The sequence below is a fragment of the Salvelinus fontinalis genome, chromosome 18 (assembly GCF_029448725.1).
Source record: "Salvelinus fontinalis isolate EN_2023a chromosome 18, ASM2944872v1, whole genome shotgun sequence".
NCBI classification, from domain to species: domain Eukaryota; kingdom Metazoa; phylum Chordata; class Actinopteri; order Salmoniformes; family Salmonidae; genus Salvelinus; species Salvelinus fontinalis.
This window is the reverse complement of record NC_074682.1, coordinates 50,615,514-50,627,244: the sequence shown is the minus strand read 5'-3', so window position 1 is coordinate 50,627,244 and position 11,731 is coordinate 50,615,514. Positions and strand designations below refer to the sequence as shown.

At 43.3% G+C, this 11,731-nt stretch overlaps 1 protein-coding gene across 1 annotated transcript; it reads left to right on the top strand.

Moving 5' to 3' along the window:
• The first annotated feature begins 683 nt into the window (after positions 1 to 683).
• Positions 684 to 4,603, top strand: snrpb (small nuclear ribonucleoprotein polypeptides B and B1). Its single transcript, XM_055869750.1, has 7 exons — positions 684 to 824; positions 1,630 to 1,781; positions 2,323 to 2,434; positions 2,727 to 2,879; positions 3,451 to 3,580; positions 3,804 to 3,929; positions 4,302 to 4,603. Exons 1-7 carry the CDS (start codon positions 822 to 824, stop codon positions 4,337 to 4,339), a joined length of 714 nt encoding a protein of 237 aa, XP_055725725.1. The 5' UTR covers positions 684 to 821; the 3' UTR covers positions 4,340 to 4,603.
• The last annotated feature ends 7,128 nt before the right edge of the window (positions 4,604 to 11,731 follow it).

Below are 11,731 nucleotides of genomic sequence, written 5' to 3'. Positions count from 1 at the left end.
GTGTTGAGACTCCAAGTCAAGTCAAGTTATTTTACTTTCTATCAAATGAAGTCTCAAGTCATAAAATGTGTCAGTCATGTGACTCGAGTCCACACTGGCGAAAATGCACTTGTACCGAAGTGGCATGTAGGGAGTCAACGGAAACTACTCTTGCGCAATTTTTTTTGTGTGTTTCACTTTCTATGTTCCCGTAAGAACCCATTCAGAGCGTACATTATATTATTATCATACATGTGTACCATTATCTGTTTTAAATGTGTATAATTGAGTTATGAAACAAAAATATAAATTAGATGTTATTTTGAGTTTTGTGCTACCCGGGATCCTTGGGATGTCCCTACTCTTACCCTAGCCCCTAACCTTAACTTTAAGCCGTATCTAACCTGTACCCTATCCTTCACCCTTACCTTGACCATTTTAAATCCACGATAGCAAGGTCCGTTATTTTTAGTGACTGAAAGAATGACACACTTTTCACGTAACTTCGATAGCAACTACGAACGGAAGTGATTTTCGTAGCAGGTTAGGAAAGCATTTCGCAAACCCTAAACCTTTTCCTGAATTTAACTTAATTCTCCTAACCTGTTATGTAAATTCTCCTAACATGCTACTAAGAAGTTACTTCCGGTCATAGATTGTATCGAAGTGGCGTGTAAAGAGCGCTTCTCGCTTTTAACGGGTTCACACGAGTGCATCGTCACTTCCTGTAACTCGCGGATAAAGACGGACCTGGCATCACCTAGTTTGGGAGCTTCGCGGGTCAATTTTTTGAGTTTGTTTGGCGTGATCCGAGTTACATCGGAGCCATCAGAACTGCAACCATGGTAAGGCTTTATTCTTGACTCAATTGAAGTATGATCTACGTGTTTTATGATATATTTTAGTTTTTTTTTATTCGGTGGAAACTTTGGTATCTCTGTCCCGGTGATGAACGTCAGTGCAACGTAGGCGTGTAGGCCTTTGTTTCACTCTTAGCTTATAAGACTAAACTGGCTAGCTAGCTACTTTCGCCATTTGAAATAAATGGCATACGGTATGTTCCTGTTGTAATGTGCTTTTGCATTCAGTACAGTTTTGACCATCACGTCCATGCAAAACTAAACCCTGGCCGTAGTTGACCATGACCAGAACTTGTTTAGGTAACAGCTAGCTAACGCTAGTTGGTTGGCTGCATGCTCATGCCTGGCTTCATTCATTTACGTTAGGTTCCAAGCCCGCCAACGTTATCATGATTGTATGTTTCCATCGAAATGTCCACCTGACAATTTACCTCTTGTCGTGGCGAAAGTGCCGCTTGACTGTCTGTTAGTCCAAAATAAATGTTGGGGTAGCTAGCGGTACTTGGCTAATATATTCAATCTAGAACCTACCTAGTTTTCTAGTTGCTACAACCAAGGCTCCTTTTTGTTCTTCAGGTCTGAACATGATCTGAGTTAAGAATTTATAAATTTACATGCCAGCAATGATTGCCAATAATCAGTGGGTAACTTGGATCAATTTGGGTTCTGTCAGTGATGCTCATTTGAGCTGAATCTTATGCTGTAACTATTTAACTAGGTTTAGTTTGTGGTTTGTCAATTAGTATAGTATTGCCAATTTTGACCTATTGATTTATGCCTAATTTTACAGACTGTTGGAAAGAGTAGTAAGATGCTGCAACACATCGACTTCAGGATGCGATGCATCCTGCAGGACGGTCGTATCTTCATCGGGACTTTCAAAGCCTTTGATAAACACATGAACCTCATCTTGTGTGACTGCGACGAGTTCAGAAAGATCAAGTAAGTCATGTTTTGTTAAGATCAATCAGTAATTGCTTTTGGATCTCTATCATTACATTTGCAGCTTTCGAACAGGGCAGGTTTAGAAAGGTTGACCGTGGTTCTGTTGCAGTGATTGATCATTATAGCTGAACCTGATGTTGAAACAAATTACCTTAGCAGGATTACTCTGACCCCAGAAACATTCACTGAAGGCGGTGGGGGGGGGGGGTGTAGCCTAATGGTTAAAGGTGAGCCATCAACTAGATGGTTGCCAGTTCTAATCCTGGGTCTGACTGTAAAAACGTTTAAGTGAGCTGGCAACTGGACGGTTGCTTATATCAGATCCTTCATGCTATCGTGTGCCCTTCAGCAAGGCACTTAAACCCCCACAACTTCTCCAACTTGTAACGTGAGTCTTTTGGGGGGTTCACATTTGTTTGTACAATTGGATGAATAGTGACTTAAAATGAAATTTGTTAAATCTGTGTATTCCTTTTCAGATAAGGAAATAAAATGTAAATATATATTTTTGCTTTAACCCATACTCTCACCTTGATAGGCCCAAGAATTCCAAACAGCCTGAGCGTGAAGAGAAGAGGGTACTTGGCCTGGTGCTGCTCAGAGGAGAGAATCTGGTCTCCATGACAGTGGAAGGACCCCCTCCCAAAGATGTAAGCCATTCCTTACCACCTGTAGGGTTTCTGTAGTATAAATGCTCAGTGTATGTCATAATGAAGGCATGAATGAAGGTGTTTCCTACTTGATGAGTGGCTTACTTGGATCAATGTGAGAATGTTACAAGTTACTTTGTTCTGTGGCAGTGATGATCATTTTAGCTGAACCTGATGCTGAAACCAAGTGAAGCAGGATTACTCTGAGCCCAGAGCTGTTTAATCATCTGAGATTTAACTGTACTTAGAAATTCATAGGTGTGTTCTGACCTAGCGTTGCCCCCCCTTTCAGACTGGCATTGCCCGTGTGCCCCTGGCTGGTGTGGCAGGAGGCCCAGGAGTTGGCAGGGCAGCTGGCAGAGGCGTCCCTGCCGGAGCACCCATGCCCCAGGCACCCGCAGGCCTCGCTGGGCCGGTCAGAGGAGTGGGAGGCCCCTCGCAACAGGTAAGTCCAAGGTCTCGGGTCACAAGTTTCCTCTTATCCCATCTGCATCTTAGTGAACAAAAAGATGGATAATGGCTATATGGTGGACGATTCGATTGCAGCGTTTCAGTTTTTCAAGTTCTAAAAGGTTGAGACTAGTTGTTTTTCAGGGGAGGCATTTCATTTGAGTTGAAGCTCACTGAAGCAGAATTTCCAAAGATTTTTCTGTAATTTAAATCTTTGGGTGGGTACTAATTTTTTTTGCCTAAGTCCAAACAATATTTTTATATATTTTCGGGATGGAACAATGCTTGGCAAATTGAAAATTCCTAAAATAATATATTTGGCAGTATAGGTTTTGTTTGATAAGTCATGGTAAAGTGCGTAGAATTGATAATGTGATTTAAAACGGCACCATCTCTGCTGCATCTGAGCTGAGATCTTAATGTAGAGATTTGTATTATTGCAAGAGTGATTACACAAGTTCAGTATTAATCGGTCTCCGGGGTTTGATATCTGAGTTGGTGCTTTGGAACTACGCGATTTGGTTTGACCACAGTGTTAAATAGTGCCTTGACCTCTCCCTCCCAAGGTAATGACCCCACAGGGCAGGGGAACGGTCGCTGCAGCAGCAGCTGGTGCCACCCTCGCCGGTGCCCCCACACAGTACCCACCAGGCAGAGGAGGACCCCCTCCCATGGGTCGCGGTGCACCCCCTCCAGGTAAGGACTGAATCACAATGGCTGCCTAGCTTCATTCAGTGGAAAGTAGACTTTGTTCTGTTGCAGTGATGATTGATCATTAGAGCTGAACTTGATGCTGAAACATTACATCAGCAGGATTACTCTGAGCCCAGAACATTCACTACACATGTATTTAGGAAGTGGGTATTTATGCTTGCATTAATTTACTGACTAGGATTAATATATGCTTTGCTTACTATAGGTATGATGGGCCCTCCCCCAGGCATGAGGCCTCCCATGGGTCCTCCAATGGGAATGCTCCCTGGACGTGGAGGTCCAATGGGCATGCCCCCTCCCGGCATGAGGCCACCACACCCAGGCATGAGAGGTGAGGGGGACTTTCTTTCAGGATTCTGAGTAGAGTTGATGTTTGGCTGCGTTTACACAGACAGCTGAATTCAGATATTTTTCTTAGTTATTGGCTAAAGGTATGTTTGGTCAAAAGAACAATTAGTGGCGAAAGATCAGTATTGGGCTGTCTGTGTAAATGCAGTTTTTGAGACATTGGTTCTGTTGCGATGATGATTTTCATTTGAGCTGAACCTGATGCTGATGAAGCTCATTGAAGCAGGATTACTCTGAGCCCAGAACCATGAACTCAGACTTAGTTCTCTCTTTGGAGACTTGATGTTAAAATGAGTTGATGCTTCATTATTCAAGCTGACACTTTTACTATTAATCCTGAATATTCTCTTTACAGGCCCACTACCCCCAGGAATGCGTCCCTCCAGACCTTGAGTCTCCCCACTGGACTGTTGTCTTTTAACTGTAATCCCTACAAATTCCTTCTCTTTCGGCTCCTGTATAGTTTGAATTTTGTAACTTTGTTTTGCTTTTTTTTTTAATAAAGTGTCATGGACGATTTGTTTTAAAATGTTGGCCTCTGACTTGCTATGCAGATTAAAGTAAATATTGATGCTGTGTTTGGCTGAAGCGAGTATGTGTTGAGGGTGATTTGTTGAACAGACAATATGGTGGTCTTAATAAATTATCTTAAGAGAGCTTGTCCTTGCATTTATCAATCCACCATGCTCTCAATGATTAAGTTGGCACTGGTGCTATGATGGCCAGGTCTCCAGTTTTTTTTGTTGATGGATTAGAATGTGTTTGGGCTAGTTTCCTGACTGATCCACCAAGTGGCATGATGGCTGCTTTTCACAGCTGGGGAGGGGTAATGGCAGTATTGTGTAATTTTCTATGGCTATTGTCTGAAAGATTTGTCTCAATTATTTGGATGGAAAATTGCAGTGAGTGGATTTTTGGTCTTAAAGTCAAAGCATGTTTTTGTAAACGGTGCCATGAATTCATCCACCTGTGGCGGAAAACCAGTTTTGCCTGGGAAATGTATTGGCTGAGCACTTTAATGATCACATTCAGTGGTTCCCTACCACCAAGTGGAAGGTTCATCTGCCCGGTTGCATTTTACCAGTAAGTTTATGGTCTCAAGTACCCTCCTGTGGGTGCGCCTAGTACCCCTGGTTGGGAATAAATGGACTAGTTGGTAATGCTAAACACCATTTAGATTGGGGGCACTGAAGCCACCATGTCTCCATCGTAACACTAACCATTTAATATTTTGGAACCTAGAGGAATGTATTTGACACATTTCTTCTATTAGACATGATGCATACTTCTGAGCTAAGTGTAACGGATGTGAAATGGCTAGCTAGTTAGCGGGTACGCGCTAGTAGCATTTCAATCAGTTACGTCACTTGCTCTGAGACTTAAGTAGTGTTGCCCCTTGCTTTGCAAGGGCCTCGGCCTTTGTGGAGCGATGGGTAACGACCGTGCTTCGTGGGCGACCGTTGTCGATGTGTGCAGAGGGTCCCTGGTTCGCGCCCGTGTCGGGGCGAGGGGACGGTTTAAAGTTATACTGTTACATTGATGCTGTTGACCCGGATCACTGGTTGCTGCGGAAAAAGGAGGAGGTTGAAAGGGGGGTGAGTGTGACGGATGTGAAATGGCTAGCTAGTTAGCGGGTGCGCGCTAGTAGCATTTCAATCAGTTACGTCACTTGCTCTGAGACTTTAGTGTTGCCCCTTGCTTTGCAAGGGCCGTGGCTTTTGTGGAGCGATGGGTAACGCTGCTTCGTGGGTGATTGTTGTCGATGTGTGCAGAGGGTCCCTGGTTCGCGCCCGTGTCGGGGCGAGGGGACGGTTTAAAGTTATACTGTTACATTGATGCTGTTGACCCGGATCACTGGTTGCTGCGGAAAAAGGAGGTTGAAAGGGGGGTGAGTGTAACGGATGTGAAATGGCTAGCTAGTTAGCGGGTACGCGCTAGTAGCATTTCAATCAGTTACGTCACTTGCTCTGAGACTTAAGTAGTGTTGCCCCTTGCTTTGCAAGGGCCGCGGCTTTTGTGGAGCGATGGGTAACGACCGTGCTTCGTGGGCGACTGTTGTCGATGTGTGCAGAGGGTCCCTGGTTCGCGCCCGGGTCGGGGCGAGGGGACGGTTTAAAGTTATACTGTTACATAAGCATACAAATACTTTTAAACTGCCCTTAAAGTATATAGTTATCGAGATTGCTGATGTTAATGTCCCCACTACAACAAAATGCTTATACATGTAATTTTATCCGTAACATTTGAAATACTGTAAAATTCTTATGGAGGACTGGTCCTACTGGGGTGTGCCAATATGACTGACCAGTGGCTTCAAAGCCTCAATGACCAGTAGATGGCATAAACATTCAAAAGGTCTCAGGTATTCAGACCCCTTGACTTTATCCACATGATATTACTGCTTTATATAATGTATCATTCTACACAATACCCCATAATGACACAATTGGTTTAGACATTTCTGCAAACATATTAAAAATAAATGGCACTATATTTTCATACAGTGCCTGTCAAGTTTGGTCACCTACTCATTCAAGGGTTTTTCTATATTTTTACTATTTTCTGCATTATAATAGTGAAGACAAACTATGGAATCATGTAGTAACCAAAAAAAGTGATTAATCAAAATATATTTTATATTGTAGATTCAATGAGGACACTGCCTTAACTGCTTCACACATTCTTTGGCATTCTCTTAACCAGCTTCACCTGGAATGCTTTTCCAACAGTCTTGAAGGAGTTCCCACATATGCTGAGCTCTTGTTAGCGGCTTTTCACTCTATGGTCAAACTCATCTCAAACCATCTCAATTGGGTTGAGATCGGCGGATTGTGGAGGCCAGGTCATCTCATGCAGCACTCAATCACTCTCCTTCTTGGTCAAATAGCCCTTACTCAGCCTAGTGGTGTGTTGGGTCATTGTCCTGTTGAAAAGCATATATTCTAAATAAGTCAGACACCAGCAAAGCTTCACGGTGGGAAACACATGTAGAGGTAATCTGTTCACTTACCGTGCATCTCACAAAGATACGGCAGCTGGAACCAAAAAATCTCAAATTTGGACTCATCAGGCCAATGGACAGATTTCCACTGGTCTAATGTCTATTGCTCGTGTTTCTTTGCCCAAGCGAGTCGCTTCTTATTATTGGTGTCCTTTAGTAGTGGTTTCTGTGCAGCAATTCAACCATGAAATCCTGATTCACAGAGTCTCCTCTGAGCAGTTGATGTTGAGATGTTTCTGTTACTTGAACTCTGTGAAGCATTTATTTGGGCAGAAATTTCTGAGGCTGGTATGTCTAATTAATTTATCCTCTGCAGCAGAGGTAACTGGGTCTTCCTTTCTTGTGGTGGTCCTCATGAGAGCCAGTTTCATCATTGGCGCTTGATGGTTTTTGCAACTGCACTTAACCTCTCTGGGATATCCAGTGAAAATGCAGTGCCAAATTCAAATAAATGACTATAAAAATTAAACTTTCATGAAATCACACATGCAATACACCAAATTAAAGCTACACTTGTGAATCCAGCCAATGTGTCAGATTTCAAAAAGGCTTTACGACGAAAGCACACCAAACGATTATGTTAGGTCAGTACATAGTCACAGAAAAACACAGCCATTTTCACAGCAAAAGAGGAGTCACAAAAAGCAGAAATAGAGATAAAATTAATCACTAACCTTTGATGATCTTCATCAGATGATGTGTTACACAATACATGTATGTTTTGTTCGAAAAAGTTCATATTTACATCCAAAAATTTCAGTTTACATTGGCACGTTACGTTCAGTAATGTTTTGCTTCTAAAACATCCGGTGATTTTGCAGAGAGCCACATCAATTTACAGAAATACTCATCATAAATGTTGATGAAAATACAAGTGTTATGCATGGAACTTTAGATAAACTTCTCCTTAATGCAACCGCTGTGTCAGATTTCAAAAAAGCTTTACCGAAAAAGCACACCATGCAATAATCTGAGTACAGCGCTTAGAGCCTAAACAAGCCATACAGATATCCGCCATGTTGTGGAGTCAACAAAGTCAGAAATAGCATTATAAATATTCACTTACCTTTGATGCTCTTCATCAGAATGCACTCCCAGGAATCCCAGTTCCACAATAAATGTTTGATTTGTTCGATAAAGTCCATCATTTATGTCCAAATACCATCTTTTTGTTTGCGCGTTTAGTACATAATCCAAACTGACGACGCGCGGGCAGGTCCAGGCGGAAGTTCAGACAAAAAGTCATATTACAGTTCGTAGAAACATGTCAAACTAAGTATAGAATCAATCTTTAGGATGTTTTTATCATAAATCTTCAATAATGTTCCAACCGGAGAATTCCTTTGTCTGTAGAATTGCAATGGAACGCAAGCTAACTCTCATGTGAACGTGCATGACCAGCTCATGCCACTCTGGCAGACCTCTGACTCATTCAGCTCCCATTCCCCCCTCCTTCACAGTAGAAGCATCAAATAAGGTTCTGAAGACTGTTGGCATATAGTGGAAGCCTTAGGAAGTGCAATATGACCCCATAGACACTGTATATTCGATAGGCAAAGAGTTGAAAAACTACAAACCTCAGATTTCCTACTTCCTGGTTGGATTTTTTCTCAGGTTTTTACCTGCCATATGAGTTCAGTCATACTCACAGACATTATTCAAACAGTTTTAGAAACTTCAGAGTGTTTTCTATCCAAATCTACCAATTATATGCATATTCTAGCTTTTAGGACTGAGAAGCAGGCAGTTTACTCTGGGCACCTTTTTATCCAAGCTACTCAATACTGCCCCCCTGTCCCAAAGAAGTTAAAGAAAGTTTCAAAGTTCTTGACATTTTCCAGATTGAATGACCTTTCTGTCTTAAAGTAATGATGGACTGTCATTTCTCTTTGTTTATTTGAGCTGTTCTTGCCATAATATGGACTTGGTCTTCTGTATACCAACCCTACCTCGACACAACACAACTGATTGGCTCAAACGCATTAAGAAGGAAAGAAAGTTAACTTTTAACAAGGCACAACTGTTAATTGAAATGCAAAGCTGTCATCAAGATAAAGAGTGGCTACTTTGAAAAATCTCAAATAGAAAATATATTTTGATTTGTTGAACACTTTTTTGGTTACTACAGGTTACTATATGTGGTATTTATGTGGTATGTGGTATTTCATGGTTTTGATGTCTTCACTATTATTCTACAATGTAGAACATATAAAAAATTAAGAAAAACCATGGAATGAGTAGGTGTCCAAACTTTTACTCAGTACTTTGTTGAAGCAACTTGTTAGCGATTACAACATTTAGTCTTCTTGGGTATGACACTACAAGCTTGGCACACATGTCTTTGGGTAGTTTCTCCCATTCTTCTCTCCAGATCCTCTCAAGCTCTGTCAGGTTGGATGGGGAGCTTTGCTGCACAGCTATTTTCAGGTCTCTCCAGAGATATTAGATCGGGTTCAAGTCCGGGCTCTGGCTGCGCCACTCAAGGACATTGAGACTTGTCCTGAAGCCACTCCTGCGATGTCTTGACTGTATTTTTGGTCGTTGTCCTGTTAGAAGGTAAACCTTTGCCCTAGTCCCAGTCCCTGCCGCTGAAAAACACCCCCACAGCATGCTACTCCCACCACTATGCTTCACCGTGAGGATGGTGCCAGGTTTGCTCCAGACATGGCAATTGACTTTCAAGCCAAAGAGTTCAATCTTGGTTTCATCAAACCAGAGAATCTTGTTTCTTATGGTCTGAGAGTTCTTTAAGTACCTTTTGTGGCTTTTACTGAGGTGTGGCTTCTGTCTGGTCACTCTACCATAAAGGCCTGATTGGCGGAGTGCTGCAGAAATGGTTGTCTTTCTGGAAGGTTTTCCCATCTCCACAGAGGAACTCTGGAGCTCTGTCAGAGTGACCATCGGGTTCTTGGTCACCACCCTGGCCAAGGCCCTTGTACCCCAATTGCTCAGTTTGGCCGGGCGGCCAGCTCTAGGAAGAGTCTTGGTGGTTCCAAGTTTCTTACATTGATGGAGATCAAATTAGAATGATGGAGGCCACTGTGTTGTTGTTGGGGACCTTCAATGCTGCAGACATTTTTTTTACCCTTCCCCAGATCTGTGCCTCGACACAACCCTGTCTCTGAGCTCTACGGACAATTCCTTCGACCTCATTGCTTGTTTTTTTGCTCTGACATTCACTGTCAACTGTGGGACCTTATAAAGACAGGTGTGTGCCTTTCCAAATCATGTCACATCTCAAGGATGATCAATGGAAACACAGGATGCACTTGAGCTCAATTTCGAGTTTCATAGCAAAGGGTCTGAATACTTACGTAAATAAGGTATTTCCGTTTTTTATTTTAATACATTTGCAAAAATGTCTAAAAAACAGTTTTTGCTTTGTCATTATGGGGTATTGTGTGTAGATTTATTAGGAAAATAATTCATTTAATCCAGTTTAGAATAAAGCTGTAACGTAACAACATGTGGAAAAAGTAACGGGGTCTGAATACTTTACGAATGCACTGAATATCATTGGTTTATATACACTGCTCAAAAAAAAAAGGGAACACTTAAACAACACAATGTAACTCCAAGTCAATCACACTTCGGTGAAATCACTGTCCACTTAGGAAGCAACACTGATTGACAATAAATTTCACAGGATGTTGTGCAAATGTAATAGACAACAGGTGGAAATTATAGGCAATTAGCAAGACACCCCCAATAAAGGAGTGGTTCTGCAGGTGGTGACCACAGACCACTTCTCAGTTCCTATGCTTCCTGGCTGATGTTTTGGTCACTTTTGAATGCTGGCGGTGCTTTCACTCTAGTGGTAGCATGAGACGGAGTCTACAACCCACACAAGTGGCTCAGGTAGTGCAGCTCATCCAGGATGGCACATCAATGCGAGCTGTGGCAAGAAGGTTTGCTGTGTCTGTCAGCGTAGTGTCCAGAGCATGGAGGCGCTACCAGGAGACAGGCCAGTACATCAGGAGACGTGGAGGAGGCCGTAGGAGGGCAACAACCCAGCAGCAGGACCGCTACCTCCGCCTTTGTGCAAGGAGGAGCACTGCCAGAGCCCTGCAAAATGACCTCTAGCAGGCCACAAATGTGCATGTGTCTGCTCAAACGGTCAGAAACAGACTCCATGAGGGTGGTATGAGGGCCCGACGTCCACACGTGGGGGTTGTGCTTACAGCCCAACACCGTGCAGGATGTTTGGTATTTGCCAGAGAACACCAAGATTGGCAAATTCGCCACTGGCACCCTGTGCTCTTCACAGATGAAAGCAGGTTCACACTGAGCACATGTGACAGACGTGACAGAGTCTGGAGACGCCGTGGAGAACATTCTGCTGCCTGCAACATCCTCCAGCATGACCAATTTGGCGGTGGGTCAGTCATGGTGTGGGGTGGCATTTCTTTGGGGGGCCGCACAGCCCTCCATATGCTCGCCAGAGGTAGCCTGACTGCCATTAGGTACCGAGATGAGATCCTCAGACCCCTTGTGAGACCATATGCTGGTGCGGTTGGCCCTGGGTTCCTCCTAATGCAAGACAATGCTAGACCTCATGTGGCTGGAGTGTGTCAGCAGTTTCTGCAAGAGGCATTGATGCTATGGACTGGCACGCCCGTTACCCAGACCTGAATCCAATTGAGCACATCTGGGACATCATGTCTCGCTCCATCCACCAACGCCACGGTGCACCACAGACTGTCCAGGAGTTGGCGGATGTTTTAGTCCAGGTCTGGGAGGAGATCCCTCAGGAGACCATCCGCCACCTCATCAGGAGCATGCCC